Consider the following 18,038-nt stretch of genomic DNA (forward strand, 5'->3'; position numbering starts at 1 on the left):
ACGGAAAGAGCTGCTTTATCAGCAAGTTTTCCTCTGCTACGTTATCAGTCCATCACAAAAGTGCTAATACAGCAATTTTTTTATGTGATGACGTATGTTAATCGGAAAATAGGTAACTGAAAGGTTGTGAACTAAGAAGTTAAACGGAAGCTAAAATTGCCATGCAGGTGACCATATTTGGAAAACAAGGATATTATATTACGATTCGAAAAGTTTCGCAAAACTCCGGAAAACGGACCTTTGAATTTGTCTGAACGCTGAAGTATACGTTAAGTTCATCACTCTAGGTCATGACATTTACTAGAAGCAAGTTATGATTATCTGCATTCCAGAACCATAATTAGGCAATCCCTATGCTGTACGGGAATAGTTTTCCATTTGATTTCATGATTTTACAGGTAAGAACAAAACTACGAACTATAGTTTGAAGCTCTTTCTAGGATAGTACTTCAAAAAGTTCAATGTTTGGAGACGTTAAGATACATTTATTTTGAACACAAGGGAACGGAAGTCTCTTTCGAAGCTTTAAAACATTTTCTTAAATTGATCAACATGAAATTTAACATATCGTGTGTAATGGATTGTTTTAACTTTATTGGGAATTTATATGTATTTGTAATCATAGAATCGACTACTGGAAAAACTATTTCGCTACCAACATCATATCAGTTTTGACAATCGTTAACTTATTTGTTGCTTAATAGATTGCATTATATTCTAAAAGAAAGAAATTACTGAATTGTATGAAGTTGATAAGCTTGAAGAAATGTGGTAATTTTATATGTCATTTTTATATGTAAAGTGAATCACTTTAGTTTTATGTATTTCTATATCCAGAATGTGATTTGCTATATAAAATATTCGTTAACTTCATTAAAATGGTATTCCGTTGGAATTCCTGACGATAATCCGCCTTTTTTTACAGTTCGAAGTGAGCACCTCTCTGCACCCCAGTGATATAATCTGATATCGTCATCTTCAAAAGTGACATCTCCGAAAAGGAGGCTCGAAGTCTCTCTCTCTCTCTCTCTCTGACGTTTCCAGCCAATAAATTGGGCATAATGAAGACAACCTTTGATATAAATCATCATTATATAATAATACTTTGAAACATCATCATTCTTTATTTAATGCTTTGAAACTAACGGCCAAAATCATTTAATAAAAGTGTATGGGAAAATCTCTTCACAAAATAAATATGTCTGCGACTGAAATCTATATCTTGGCATTCTGTTCATCAGCGTATGCCCGTATCGGTTAAGGCTACTATTTTTATCAGGCCGGTTTTGTTAGAATTTGATCATAAATACCTATACTAAAGGAACATATGAGTCACGTTCCATTATGATGCAGAACAAGATATAGCGTTTTGTATCAGACCATTCAGAATTTAAATAATTCTTCTGCATCAGTGAAGTTATGATCAAAATGAACATTTCTGATTGGTCGGATACAAAATACAAACAAGACCGAATAATAATAATAATAATAATAATATATTTACGCTGTATCAATGACATACAACAAGATGTAAAAAAAAAATCATTAAAAGGACAAGATGCTTGCCGAATTTCCTTCTTAATGAAACATTTATACAACGAATGGTATATCATCGATGCAGCGTACATACTGTGCAAGTATTTTATTTATATCACATACAAATACTCATATTTGCCCTCTGAGCGGAGTTTAAGATTGATTACAGGCAACAGTGTATTGACCAAGTGAATGAATGAACTCATAATCTTTCCTGGTGTGTCGCTACAAAATGTAGTTCTCTGCCTTTTGTGGCTATCTACAATCACCTTTGCAAACTGATCAGTTGATTGCTTTCTATTTTAAGTTTCTATTTTTATTCACATTGATTAAATCAATATCAGACACACATATGATTTAAACATGAAAGATGGTTTTAATGAAGAAAGTAGCGCACTACAAATACTGAACGCTAAGCCATTAACGTACCGGCGCATGAAAGCGTGGCTTATAAAATAAGCGACAAGACGAACCAACAAGAGCAAATTCAGGTATTTAATATATTTACGGTTGATTTAAGTCAGTATTCTGTTGTTCTCTCTCTCTCTCTCTCTCTCTCTCTGGTCGGTTTGACTTGACATTTACCATCACCCATTGTTCCAGGGGCATCTGCGAAAATCCACTACACTGGTCTTTTTTAAAATGTATTTTCGCCTGTATCTTGCCACGCTATTCCAAAGAGAGAGAGAGAGAGAGAGAGAGAGAGAGAGAGAGGGAGGCTTTGGACATTTCCATATTTAATTAATAAAAATGGATTTTTAGAACATTATAATAGGTTTAATAAACAACAACATCTTACAGTAAAGCATTCAATACATTAAAATAGATGTGCATTGTAACCAATAAATTTGCCGTATATTGTCGGCAGGCTGTGTCAGGTATGGATCATTGATTTTCTAAACACTAAAAACAAATCCAAAGCATAGTGCACACATAACGTTACGACGAACCATAGGTTACTAGGTGTAATTTCAGTTTCAATGTTTTCATCCTGCGCAAATTCTTTTGCTCCCTCACACCAGATTTATGCGTATTTTGTCTCTTTGCATGAGACTGGGTAGAGAACGGAAATCAGAAAGGAATGCGATACAATTGTGTACCAAATTAAATTCGTTTAAAAACTGGGGATTATTATTCCTCTATATCCTCTTTTATATTCCTAGAATCAGTAGCATACAGTTTTAATTTATACATGAGTATTATTGCGCCATGGGCGGATCATATATATATATATATATATATATATATATATATATATATATATATATATATATATATATATATATATATATAACATGTAAGACATTTGCGAAGAGTACTTTTGTTTAAATCTTGATAATTTTACCACATTGCATTTGAAAAGGAATATGTTCAGATTCAAGAAGGAGAAGCGAGAGTAGATATATAGTATGTAAAAAGATGTGAAAATCTTTATTGACAATAAAATGAGACCTGTGTAGCTTGCTATTAATGAAAAATGCTTACAGTGAGTGGTATGTCAATGTTACAGTGTAAATTATATATACATATATATATATATATATATATATATATATATATATATATATATATATATATATATATATATATATATATATATATAATTTATTAATTAATTATTTATTTATTTATTTAATTTTTATTTTATTTATTTACATCACATACAAATGCACATACTTGCTTTTTGAATCCACTTCATAAATTGCTATGTTGCTTCTTTTCTTATTTTGAACTTATATTTTAATCAATTATGAGGAAATTTTATTTATAATGCAAACTTATGGTTCGACTATTACTTTTACGATTTTTCAACGGTCCAGAGACATCGTCACGTGCCACAGACGAAAATCACATACGCTCGTTTTATCGCGGATATTCGGCAGTATTGTGCACCGATGGTCCAAAGAGAGAGAGAGAGAGAGAGAGAGAGAGAGAGATGGTAAAACTGATAAGCGGACAGACCAACCAGAGTGATGGGTGGAGGGTTATAATAATACTGACAGACCAATCAACAGTGAAAGCTAGTGAGAAGAGAGAAAGAGGGAGAGAGAGGTAAAGGAAAAACTGATAAGCTGACAGCCCATCCGACAGAGGGGAATGGGGTTGTCGAACTGATATGCTTAAAGAACAACCTACACAGTGAGAGGCCGGCGGGGTGGTCGGCTAAAACTGATACGCTGACAGGCCAACCATCAGAGAGAGAGAGAGAGAGAGAGAGAGAGAGAGAAAGACAGACAGACAGACAGACAACCAAGATATAGGGGAAAGGGTTGAACTGATATGCTGACAGACCAACCATGTGAGAGAGAGAGAGAGAGAGAGAGAGAGAGAGAGAGAGAGGTAGAGAGAGATAGAGAGAGAGAGAGAGAGAGAGAGAGAGATGCAGTTTGGGGGTTTGGAAGAATTACCATATAGGTTTTTGTATTGTCAATACCTATGTTTCTAGTTGGTCGATTAGCCTGCTGACTGACCAGCAAAGTTAATCGTGCGTAGTAATGTGCATTTAGCGGATTACAATCTGATATACCAATATTAATTTATACCAACGCTGTAATACCCATGCAATTTGTAATATATATATATATATATATATATATATATATATATATATATATATATATATATATATGGAGTATTCAAACAATTAGTTCAGATACTTTATTATTTATATTTTGCAATAAATTTGTGCAAGTGTTCGAGTGAAACGCAGATATCAATATTCACGTGAATACGCTAGCTGGATATTCATACTTTAATAGGTTCGCTTTAATGTAAACCATTTATTTTTATTATGGCAAACAACGCCTATCTGAAGACGTTCATTGCAAATAAACCAACAACAACATCAATACAGTCCTTGTAAACGAAATATCACCAAAAACAACTCCTTCCTTGAAACCAGCCAGCTCTTCCAATACTTGAACGAATCTAACGCTCTTTCTGATTGGCCGAAAGTCACACTTTACGACATTAAAATCCATTTTGAACTGTTGGAAGCTTTGGTTACTCCGCATCATGACAATGGGCAGAACAAAATATATACTATAATGTATGCTTATTTGACGTCATACTCTTAGTATGACAGTGAGTCACATAAGAGTATAATTATGTAATTATTCAGCTAAATATGCTCAGAAATGAGTTGTAACGGAGATGAGTAACTGTATTTGAGGATTGCAGGAGGTTAGTGTCAAGTTTGCTGTCACAAAAGTCCGTTTACCGACTCACCAAACGCGATTCAACTTTCAACAGTTTAACAGCTGTAGCACATTCGAATCCTTAACAATAAAGCTGGTCTTACTTTTTACAGCGAGATTTGCAGTTTAATATAATTTTGCAAATGTCAAAGAAAATGAAATATAGGTACTTTCATTGATGTCCATTTTTGTTGTTTTGCAATCTCTTGGTTCTTCAGTTTCGATAGTTTTATTCGTCAAATCTTAGTTAATTATGCGATGACCAGTATAATAATAATAATAATAATAATAATAAAAATAATAATAATGTTCTTTGCATGATGATAATTTATTTACAATTAGGAACGATGCCTTCATATAAAAATGTAAGACATTTTCCCATTTAACGTAAAGTCAAACAACAAATTTCTCCATGAATTCACGAGAAGATAGGTAATCCAGATTTATCCTACATGTACTGTTCCTAGGTCGACTGGCCGGCTTGGGAACAACATCAGCTCGCCCCACTGTGTCAGAAACTCGTTCAAGTCCACGTAATGATCGCCTGCAATAAGAATACATGTATGTATGTATGTATGTATGTATGTAGGTAGGTAGGTAGGTAGGTAGGTAGGGATGGATGGATGGATGGATGTACGTACGTACGTACGTAAGTACGTGTGTGAGTGTGTGTGTATATGTATGTATATATGTATGTATGTATGTATGTATGTACGTATGTATGTATGTATGTATGTACGTACGTACGTACGTAAGTAGGTGTGTGAGTGTATATGTATGTATGTATGTATGTACGTACGTACGTAAGTACGTGTGTGTGTGTGAGTATGTATGTATGTATGTATGCATGTATGTATGTATGTATGTATGCTGAGTAGGAAAGGGTACATATTAGCTTTTTACAGAAGACATAACAATGCACAATTTCATGTATTTGGTACAAGCAGAACTAGAACTGAAACACCAAAAATGCAAACGAATTTTGTAAACATTGTACTAAAGAGTGGTCGAAAATTCTGATGAATAACCGCATAAGGTTAACATTTGGTTTTGGATTTCATTCTTGATATCCACGGCTTTTCTTCGGAACAGTGAACTTTTGTTTCAATATTTTTCTTCTAAATATTTTTTGACACATAATAGGGAGTATTCACTCATATGTAGAAAAAGCGTTCAAGTCGGTATTTTACACGAACACGGTAAATACCTTTAACAGAACATATTGCCTCATAACCATGAATTAGAAAATCAAGCATTCGTATTTTGAACTGACTTTTACATGCCGAAGTAACAAATAAATTGCAGAAGTTAATGAAAACAAAACTTAATCTGAGTTTATCTTCAAATCCCTCAACTGACCACAAAGCAACAGCGCTTAATATTGGCTCTACAGGTGACTGATGATCAAGACTTGGAAATGTTCTTGCAACATTTCTTGAACTATTTCCAGTCACATATATGTGATAAAGTCAAGTCTGACCACAATTCCCATTCATACATACCAACACACAAAGCTATCCATGTCCAGATTTTGTCACATTTCCCAATGCCAACCCCTACAGGGTAAAACATGGTGACATTTATTTTTTGCCGTAACAGTATTAGAAAGGTAGGAGGAAAGAATAAAGCGGCAATTTTATGGTGTAACTAAAAACATTTTGTCAGCTTATCTCAAAGCGAAAGAGGAGGAAGCTTGTCGGAGTGTTTCCTCCGCCAAAACAAATAAGTGTAGTATTTTACGCCGTCTTTATAGTTTAATGTGTTGAACAGCATATTGCAAACATTAAATTAAAATTGAGAAGAAAAAACAAACACATGCGGGAGGTCGCGGGCTGGAACCCCGGCCGAGTCATACCAGAGACTTACAAAAATAGTGCTAGCATCTGATTTGCTTAGCGCTCAGCATTAGGAGGTTAGTGTTAGGACTGGTTGATCTGGTGTCAAGATATTGTGACCGGGTGGGACATGATGCTACATGTCTGCAGCATAATGCCGAATACTAGGTAGTCACTATAAACTGTCACACTGTGGCCATCGTAGCGATATGACTGAAACATTGATAAAGCAACGTTAAATGTCCAAAGCACACACACACACACACACACACACACACGATTTTAGGAGAACAGTCTGAAGCCTGTAATGTCTGCTGTCTGCTGTCTGCCGTCTGCGGATATTTTTTCATTATCCATGTTTTGTATAAACAGGGTGCAACGCCATTTTTCAGCACAAGATAGGCTATACATGGCGGCCAGTATAACTGGTGGAGGAAGAACCCTGGAAAACCCGGGAACAACCACAGACCCACGAGAAGCTACTGGCAGGCTTTCCCACGTACCCACGCTAGCCGAGCCTTGGACTCGAACCCACGCAGAAGTGAGATGACAGTGATCCGGAACGATGAGCGCTTTAGACCACTCGGCCACTCGGGGACCTATAAACAGAAGGTGTTGTTCACATGACAGATTCAGTTTATATATATTGTGGCTTGTATTTTGCAAAAGATTTGTCCTCAGAGCATAACAATGATGGCGTGGACACCAAACTCATTCATGGAGGTGTACTCATACTCAGTAGTTATTTGCCTTGTTTATCCCACTCCTTCTGGTTAAATATTCCACGTAACGTCTCGTACATTCGTCTCGCATTTAAATTAGTTTAATAATGGATACTGCTTGATTTGCTTTGGTTAATTCCAACAATAATTGTATCACTAAATATACGATAAGACATGAGCTCTAATGAGAGAGAGAGAGAGAGAGAGAGAGAGAGAGAGAGATTTTGTATGTGTGTACTTACCATCCATATCAAAATATTTGAATATAGCGGGCATATCGTCTTTCGTAATGACTCCATCGCCATTGGTGTCTGCTCTCTGGAACAATCCCTGGGCTTCTGCAGGACCGCCTATTTTGTACACGTCGGTCCAGTCGCTTAAAAACTCTCCTTGTGTTACAGTGCTGTCATCTGAATTCGAAATATAATGTGAGAATTGGAACATTATATATTTCCCTTTTCTATGTTGATATAGGAGGAATGTGAAAACATGAAATCTTTAACTGAAAATGTAGCGATAATATCAATACTATCATCTCTTTTCCAATACAAGGCATAGCTTATTCGTATGCCAAACAATGTTCCGCAAGATACTGTCATAAGGGATTCTAAAAATATAAAAGAAGTAACAAACAGAGAATACACAGGGATAACATGAATTGTGTATGGAAGGATTAGATATTAAATGGTGACTTTCACATTGCAGAACATCAACCCTTTTGCTTGCATTCCAGTATTGTTCATTTCTGAGTGTGTTTCGTACAAAACAAACACTTTATATCAATTCAATATTTTCATATGACATCTATTTCTAACTACAATCACTTTAAGAAAATGGAGACGGATAGCCGATACATATACCGTGATAGATGCGTTCAAATAACTATATAAGTTAATGGATACATTTAAAAACTTTATACTTCGCATTTAAATCAACAGTGCAATAAGCCTATTAAACCAAAAGGGGAAGGCTTGAAATGTAAATTTGCTTTAAATGGTGGTGATAAAATTTGAGCACCAACTTATATTTCAATTCATTATATCATATTGTGGCTAGTTGGTGAGAAACGCATGTCCATCCCCATTCCCCCCCCCCCCCAAATACACACACACAGCCACTCACGCACTCACACGCAATTCGAGTCACAGTTGAACAGGCGCAAAAGCTTCAATGACTGTATCGAATGCTCATTTTGCAATCGCTACAGTCGAGTTGATTTGTACCTAAACGAAAATGATTGGCTGGTTGCTCTTTCTAACAAATGACATGATTGATTGAATGATTGATTGACTGACTGACTGACTGACTGACTGACGGACTGATTGATTGATTGATTGATCGATCGATTGACTGACTGACTAACTGATTGATTGATTTATCGATAGTTTGATCAATTGATTGATTGATCTCCTCCGCATTGCAAAGACTACAACTCAGTCACACAAATGCTTCAAGGATGATCAAAAGAAATCGTAGCGGCTGCTTGAAGAAAAAAAACCTAGAAAATATTCAACTTAGAATCCAGCTGTCAACAAGATTATGTGAACGCTGCGCATCATGCACAGAGGTAAAGTAACAAACAAATCTGGCGTTTAGGCAAATATGAATAAATACTCTGAGTATGTAAAATAGGAGTACAAGATTGGAGTACAGAAGCTGGCATCATATCAATAAGTATGCATTATAAATGAGTAATTGGAGTATGGAACATATTGGATATCAAGGTGGTGCCTTGTCAAACGTTTCATGTCGACATGTCGCACAGGAAAGCAACACATATGATGCACAGAGGATGACTATGCATAATTTGACCATTGCTGATAAGAGATAGTAAGTCTCGCGACATCATTCCTAGAAGAGTATTGACATAATCAATTTCAGACGTGTAAATGTGTATCCCGAGTCGATCAATAATTTGGCACCAAAAACCTATCCCGGTTGGGACAAGAAAGCAACATGCTCATATGAAATGATCAACAACAGAAGTACACAAGGTGTGAGAGTGAATATAAACATCATCTTTCACATGTGAAGACAATTTTTACACGATATTGGCAACAACTCGATATGATTCAAGAGAAACTAGAAACTTCCTAGGAACTTCTAAAATCTATTGAGAAATGCGTGTCAGCTATTGTACATTGCTAAGCAGTTTCATTTGTAGTACAGACTATGTATTTAAAAAAAATATGTTTCGAGTCATTTTTGGGGGCTGGGAATCGACTTTGAATCATGAATGATTCAGTGAAACTATTTAAGTCAATTTTTTCAAGTACTCTATACGTGTCAGGAATAAAACCACATTGCTTCGTGTTGTAAACTTGGTTTTGATAGTTGAAGAGACGGAGTAGATATAATGTTTTGTTGCAACATACATAGTTGTTCCAGGAAAAACAGCTTATTTATATATATATATATATATATATATATATATATATATATATATATATATATATATATATATATATATATATATATATATAGCTTCCATGGATAAAACACATACAAACCTAGTGCAATGTCAGTTCGTTTTTATCTAGATAGCCATTGCATGTGATTAAAGCAAAAGCGATGACGTATCTCTAGTGTAAGTATGTGCTGTGGGCTGGGGTTGCATCAGGTTTCACAACCATACAATAAACAGTGTAATGCAATAATGTGATACAGAATGCTCGCTGTGACTGGATTAAAGCCGTACTCATTAACTGTAATATCAGTAAAGCTGAACATTGAACTTACTATCTTGTCTTGCCTCTTTTATCTTAGTAACAATGTTACAGTACTTGGATGCATTGATGCCAAAATGTCTACATTATTCTGTTTCTAGAACAAACTCAGGTTCCAGGAAAAAAAAACCTGTGCTTTATTTTGTAGTCATATATGGTTTCATTAAAATAATATTATTACTTTTATTGAGATTGTATCTGAATACCGACTTTATAAAATACTGAAAAGTTATCTTCAGTAAATAATTCGTTCCTGGTTTTGAAAGACTCAGATGACGCATTTCGTCAGCTGCAGTCAGACATGGACGCGGAATGTCGAGTAATAAAAAACAAATGCTGATATTTATTAAATATGATGCAGTTCATTGGAAAAGACAACGATGAACCAAGGGTATATTCTTCCACCTTGTCTTTTAATATCGGATGTCTGTTAAAAATTCTTATTGAATTGAAAAATCTGCCTATCACAATACATAGTCGTTGAAGCATACCGATATGTAACAATTAACAGAATAAGCCAGCATGCCACACAGCGCCAAAAGCTTCACGAAATCAAGGAAAGCTGCGTACAATTGCTTTCCTTTCATTATCATAACTAATTAGTTTGTTAATCAAAAATAGAGTCATATTACATCCTAAACCCTCTTCAAAGTCTCCCTGTAGTGAGATAATTGAGAATTTAGTAAGTCTTAAATCGGTTTTCAACCTATTTAATAAAGTCTTTTCAAACCTTTTAATATTAATCATGAGAATCGCTATCGCCTTATAACAGCTCGGATCTCTTTTAGTCATTCTTCCTTACTTGAAAATGAAAAGTATTAGACCTTCTTTCACTTTGTCCGGATTGTGCCCACATTTCATCATGGACAGTAATCAAGACTAATCTGATTGCAGTGTCATCATGCTTAAGGTGTTCATAGTTTATATTATCATAACTGCTGGCCTTTGCAGACAGAACACCTGAAAGCACAGGTGTAAGTTCTTCAAGCGTGATAGGATCAATATCCCCATTTACAGTAGTTTCGTTGTACAATTTAGCATACTCACTATTATTTTCATTAAGCATCTTATATTTGCTCTCCAAATTCGGCGGGATATACAAAGTATCAAAATGTGATGACCACTGAACACTTATATCTGTAGGATCACGATAAACACTATCATTAAATAAAACTCTAGCGGCTGTTGACTTGTCTGTCTGCGTGAATTAAAAGTCTGCTAATATAGACTATGGAGGACCTCGGCGTACTTATCAATGTTTTAGTGTTCTTTCTTTTGATAGTCTGAAACACATTTTCTGTGACGTCTTCGAAAAGCTGACTTAGCAACTTTATAAGTGATGAAAAATACATTGTCCTGACAACTATATTTCCCTTGCTATATTAACTCGTGCTTTTTTGCCATGATTTAGTCCAGATTATTTAGCTCATGATTCTAAAATAGCTTTAAATTGGATTTGAGTTTTTAAATAGAAAGGGCTTTTTTGTTTGCAGTATGTATAGCATTAAACAATTTGTTATGCAGTAGGTTCCACTCTTATTTGGGATAAAGGACTCAAGAAGTTCTAATTTACTATCTAATGTCTCCACGTATTCTTTTCGTATACGAGAGTCAACCTTTCCCCAACTGGAATTTAAACGATTGACATTCGATCGACTTGTGTAAAATTCAAATTCTATGGATCCAAGTTTGGGTCTGTGATTCGAAAAATTTGATTCATTATTACCAATGATCAATATCAATTAAAGACATACACCATCATAAGAAACACAGATAAAGGGAACCTAGACAAAGTTCAACATTGTACAACGAAATTAGATTGCTACGAACGAATATGGCCCGCAGCAAATTATTTCTTGTGTCACTTAAAGGGATTCTGAGATTAGCGTTAAAGTCGCGAATACAAATGGTGGTACCATGCTCTGCACACACGCTGTAAATTATATGCAGGTTGTCAATGTACCCAGCTGAGTGCCCATGACATGGTAAATAAACATTCATGAAGAGAAAAAACGTATCATAATATAATCTTAGTCAAATACCGACAATGCGGTCGTCGTCAATCTAATGTATGCGTACCGCGTGATGCCTGCTGTTCTGTGTCAATCCGGCCCGTTTACCTATTCGGTTTTCAAATATTGACAGTGACATGAAAATCGAAGTAAGCCTTGATATTATACATCTCCACCAATCAACATACTTCTACTCGTTCATAAAAATTAAAAAATTCTCCAGAAAATGCTAAGAAGAGACAAAAACGGATTTGAATTTATCTCGGACTTGTTGAGAAGCGTACATCCTTTGAGAGAGGTGTAACACTATAGGCTAATATCGTAGAATATGGAAAATGCATAAAAGGGACTAAGTATGACTTACTGTTGGCATCGAAAAGTCCGAAGATGGCCTCCAGTTCATTATATGTCAAATGATCAGTATGGTCAACATCCACTTTGTCAAACAAGACCACAGCTCTCTCACCTTCGTCGCCTCTGCAAAAGGACAAACTTAACACTTCAGCTCTGTGCAAGATGCAAATTTGTTACTTTGTATTCTGTTTGTATATGTCAGATAAAATGATTGGTTCCTAAATCACTCTCTTGGCGATATATCCAGATTTCAAAATTCTAGGAAAATTATTCCATTTGGCCAATCTGCAGTGCGGCTGTAATTTCTTTTGTCTCTTCCCTCTGTCCTTTCTTTCTTTCCTTCGTTTTGTTTCACTGCGTTTTTTATGTATAAATAGTTGGAAGACATTGAACAGATTTGATCCTGGAAGTTTACACACAAATTCAACTCTAAACTTATATTGGTTAGACAATAAATAAATTCTCTCCATTACAGTACATTATTTATAACTGGGTTTTTTTCAATCTCAAGATTTTGTTTTAGCTACTTAATCTTTTATAACCTTGACTCAGCTTCTAAAATAATCAATAACGGTATATGCTTCAAACAAAAACCCAAAGCAAAGACATCAGAATTAGATGTGGTTCATCTGCATAAACATTGCTCTATTCCATATTTAAAAATGGTGCGTTTGATTTGATTTTATCCATGTGTTAGACATTTCACATTTAATAGCCAATGGGTGACCGATATTCGAGTTAACCGTCACTGGTCTGTGTCAATTTATTCAATAGGCACAACAGTCCCATTTCAACCATGCCCCAGCTTGATACAGATAATTGAAGATAATAAAAAAGATGGCGTCTTACAACTTTTTATATGATCTTTGCTAATTAGAGTATCATAAACGAGCGTTCAATGGATATGTCTGTTATAAAGGGTGTCAAATAACATGATCTGTGAGGAACTGCTTTCAGTGTGTTATAATTTAGTATTCAGAGAGTTTCATAAATTTAAGATTAAAGGAACGCGTAATAAATATTAAGAATTTGACAATACACATTGATGTTGATGTTTTCCGTGCCAATGTTTCCACGGAATCTTAAAAGAAACAAACCTCAGTGTACGAAATGGTAATCTGTGGCTTCATTATTTCTTTATTTGTATGCTGACTACTTTCCTAGTTGCTGCAAGGAATTATGTATGTATCCCATTTCTGAGTCGGTCGGATGGAGTGGTGAAGGCTATTAGCGGCTGCTTAATCTCTATTTATACTAACTATACTGATGTGTGATATGCCGGTAACCCTTTACCTACCTACCTACCCCCCCCCCACACACACACACACACATACATACATACAAAATAAAATAAGATCTTTTAAATATAAAGTCAAATGTTTTACATGAACCAAACATCATCGTGTGAATCATTACAGGGCAACAATGTTGCCTCCGTTAATCGACTCTTACGATATCAATTACATCACATCTGACATATTATGCTTGCCCACAGGAGGAAGTAGATTAAGTAGATATAAATGTATATACATGACGTTTATAAGACAATATGTTCCAAGCAATTTTGCCTTCAACTAATTTATAGAGTTGCCTCGAGTAACTTTATGATTCGTTTCCCAATTATATCCCCTTAAACCTCGTTAATTTTTAGACTCAATATCGTCAACTAGTTGTCAAGGTAAATATACAGGAATGCACTTCTTAGTCTGGTTCCTACCTGATGCCTACTATCAGACAGAGAAGAATGACCAATGGGACCTAAAGAAAAAAAATTAAAGTACAGTAATATAGTACAAATACGAGGAAACAATACATCGTTAAAATATGCGACAAATCAGCATTATGTATGCGTATGATTCAAAGTTAAATCAATATAACAATGGATAGAAATGATCTGAGGAAATGGCTGTTTTACGTCTATTAAAGATAACTTCATTAAAAGCGAGTTGACAAGATTTGAATTATCCCTTTAAATGATGATAAAATGCAAAAAATGAAATTATCCTGACGACGAATCTAATACACCAACTTAGAAGGATTAAATATCTTTAGATTCCATTAAATTTATCGTAATGTTTTTAGCACTGGTCTTTATTATCCTTACTGTTGCTGCAATCGTTTGAGGGTAATTATCATTGTCTGCTTCAGGGTGGTAATGGATCTTCAACACTGTGAATCACATTGACCATAAAATGTACTAATTGTTGGCTATACATGACATATTTTTGTACTTATACTATAATTATAGAACTGATTTGTTTGCATGAGCGGTAAAGAAATTGCCCGCGGTATTAATTTGACCCACGGGCCAGTAGTTGAACAACTCTGGTCTATTTGACATAATGTTTTCTTCAAAATAATTAAGTATTTTTAAGGATACACAGTAATAATTGAAATGATATAGGACATTCAACTGTATTTTAGATACGGCGTCATTGCAACCAATGAAGAAATATGACATTTTATTGCAGTGCAAACAAAACAGCGGAACAGTTAAGAGCTTGTAATTGACATGTTTTCGATATGTTTCGGCTGAAGAAAATTTTATTTCGTGGTTTAAGAACTCTTTGCACATTATTGATGCTTCAAAAAGCAACGCTTTACGTGAACGATATTAGTTTTACATGCAATAAATAAGAATTACACTCCTTTATTAAAACTTTCACATATTTTTACTATTTTATTTTCTCCCTCAAATATTTATTACACAGCTAGTGAGATAACAATGTTCATTTTTCTTTTTTATATTTACTAGCCATAATCCAAATGTGCAACTTAAAGATGATTTTTCCCTAATAAAGAAAATATGTTCCGGACTTTTCTGCTAGTTCTGAAAACAGAAATATATGCTTTCCTCCATTTGTATATCGTTGGAATATTTTGTCCTCAAACTGACTTCTAACTGACCTACAAATATACCGATACACAAAGTAGTTTCACGTCTCTAATGGACAACAGTTATGCAAACATAAAATACACACAGCTTTCACATAACTGATTTTAATTGAAATCAGGAAGTTGAAATCATTAAATTACACGTATTAAATGGAAACTTTCATTATTTTTCACGTATGTTCAATATACTTACCATGATGCTTCTTGTCAGTCAGAGGTTAGAGGTTAGCTATCGACATATGTGGTATATAGCGTGGCTTATCTTTTACTCCATGGACAGCTGTTTGATAACCTCGCTTTTAATCTGGAGGCATCATGTACTCTTCTGCCCACGGGATCTTTAAACTCCATGTCATGAATTTAATAACTTTACAAATACGTCCCTGGGTACCCGGGGTTGCTGATACTACGGTCGTTCTTAGTCAGCTTCCCATCTTCTTCGAACTTTTCTGGCTTTAGCATTCGTGACATTCTGACTAAGCGCTGGGTTCGCACACCTAATCTTCTAATCCCCTTGACTGTCGGTACTGTTAAATTGGCGAACTCGGTTTCACATCGTGTGCGTTGTTATACTTGTAACGGCATATTATAAGCAGGAAACATTGGTTTTTTTGTGTGATTTGGTTTTATAACTTAGCTTTAACAATTTTTCAGTCATATCGCTACGATGTATGCAGTGTAGCACTTAATAGTGATGTCTAGTACTGGGATATCATGCCGCAGACATGTAGCATGATTTCCCACCCAGTCACATTATCCTGACACCATGCTGACCGGTCCTAACACAAAGCTCTTAATGTTGAGAGCCTAGCTAGGTAGCTGTTATTAACATGTTTATATGTCTTTTTTATGACTCGGCTAAGGTTCGAACCCACGACCTCCTAGATCCCAAGCGGACTCTCTATTCACTAAGCCACCTGATCGATCGCCAGGAAACATTGAAAGTGTAAATCATAATTCGTCTGTGTAATATGTACGCTTATGTTTCCACAGTTTAATATTATACTATGAAATTTTTTGCAACTAAAATGTTTAACTAATAGTGTAGTGAACAATATTGTAGTCCGTAAAACCGACAATGCTCACACCACTCTGAAACTGGACTTCTGCGGACTCTTTTGGCTGACTACGCGCGCAGTGCAATGAAGCTGCACTTCTGATGATATTTTTGGTATTAATACGTAATAAATCGAAACCTCTCGTTCCAGTTAATAAGGTATCGATTTATTTAATCCACAGGCATAGATGTATACATATTATGTGACATTATATAGAACTATGAGCTGGGATATGTCAGAATTAGATGTCTGAAAATGTTGTGCAATCGCAATTAAACGTTATTTGCATATCACAAAAATTCTGAGTATTTTATTTCGAAGCATATTCCATGTCAATTAATGCCAATGTGTTGATGCATGCTGATAACTTCAAGAAAAGTGGCTTTAAAATGATGAAGTTATGACGATTTCGGTTTGGGGACCAGGAATATCGTTTGGGGTAGCGGGATTAAAGGAATCGAGAAAGAGTTTATTGGATGGAACTCCTGCTGCAGTTTAAGTGTTTCTAGGGAATAATGTAGCCATCTAACTGTAAAGACAATTTACTCTAAGAATAATTCCGGTGTTTTCGAGCTCCATTTTTCTTTTCTTATTTTTTGGTAGGGGTGTGGGTGGTGGCTAGCGTGAAGGGATGTGTATATGACTTATAGTGGCATACATTTGGTTCTAATCTCTGATAAATTTTTGGACACATCACATGACGCCACACACATTAGTTGCCGACCACATGTAATCGGCACCTGCTGAGTTTGACTAACATCTGGCGAAACGTTAATTATCGTTATGTTCGCTATTGCTTAATAATTCCATGCCAGTTGCGTTCTTGATTTTATCTTCTTGATAAATATATACTGAACTTGCATATTTTGTCTGCTTCCTGAAGTTTGAGCCTATCACATGAAGTATGCACTCTCGTATTTCGTACTCAAATCATAGGTCAGATCTTATGTCTAGGTCACGTTCACATTTCAAGGTTATCAATCGAAGGTCATCTGTAAGGTATTCCTTTAGAATTATTCAATCCTATATACTCCACCGCAGAAGCAGTTGTATCGCACCTTAAGGAATTTGTTGTATATTGTTGTAATTTTCTCAGTTGTTCTCATACAGTGTGATTTCTGCTTCAAAGGTAAAGCATGTCACTCGATATACATTGGAAAGACACCCCACCCACCCACCCTCATTCAATATGTTCGTACTAGTTTTGCAAGGTGCCGTGTTTAATCAGTTGACTTGGGCTCATTTGTGGCGCTGCCTATTCTAGCATGCACATTGCTTGGACAGATATTAATATTCTGTCTTAACCTTCAATCTCTGAATAATACTTTCTTTCAGTACACGGTTCAATTTTATGTTTACAACGCCTTTGTTCACGTTATGAACTGACAATTGTACGTATTCACAAGAATGCTATGTCAGCTTAAAGACGCGATATTTTCCGTAAGGGTTCGTAAGAGACTGGATGAATGCAAAAAAAGTCTCGTGTATCCCCCCCCACACACACACACACACTGTGGATAGCTTCCATGTACAATGTTTACATAGATCCAGGGCCGTCTTAACAACATTGTAGGCTATGGGCAAAGCAATGCACTGGGGTCCCCTACCGGCCCTACCCACCTCACAGGAATTCCGCTAGATGTCACTACTTTTTAAAATTGGGAAACGTGCTTACCACTGCACTTTTAAAGCAAATTAAATTG

The 18,038-nt window shown here is 35.4% G+C and overlaps 1 protein-coding gene across 1 annotated transcript; it reads right to left on the bottom strand.

The window, feature by feature from the left end:
- Positions 1–5,082: 5,082 nt before the first annotated feature.
- LOC149777884 (insoluble matrix shell protein 5-like) lies at positions 5,083–15,564 on the bottom strand. The gene is made up of 5 exons (XM_089938283.1): positions 15,471–15,564; positions 14,100–14,140; positions 12,393–12,505; positions 7,533–7,700; positions 5,083–5,277 (listed from the first exon to the last, which is right to left on the bottom strand). The coding sequence occupies exons 1-5, from the start codon at positions 15,471–15,473 to the stop codon at positions 5,177–5,179; spliced, it is 426 nt and encodes a 141-aa protein (XP_089794409.1). The 5' UTR covers positions 15,474–15,564; the 3' UTR covers positions 5,083–5,176.
- Between the last annotated feature and the right edge of the window lie 2,474 nt (positions 15,565–18,038).

This window comes from Sinohyriopsis cumingii, chromosome 17, assembly GCF_028554795.1.
Source record: "Sinohyriopsis cumingii isolate HCF-2022 chromosome 17, ASM2855479v2, whole genome shotgun sequence".
In the NCBI taxonomy this organism is placed as follows: domain Eukaryota; kingdom Metazoa; phylum Mollusca; class Bivalvia; order Unionida; family Unionidae; genus Sinohyriopsis; species Sinohyriopsis cumingii.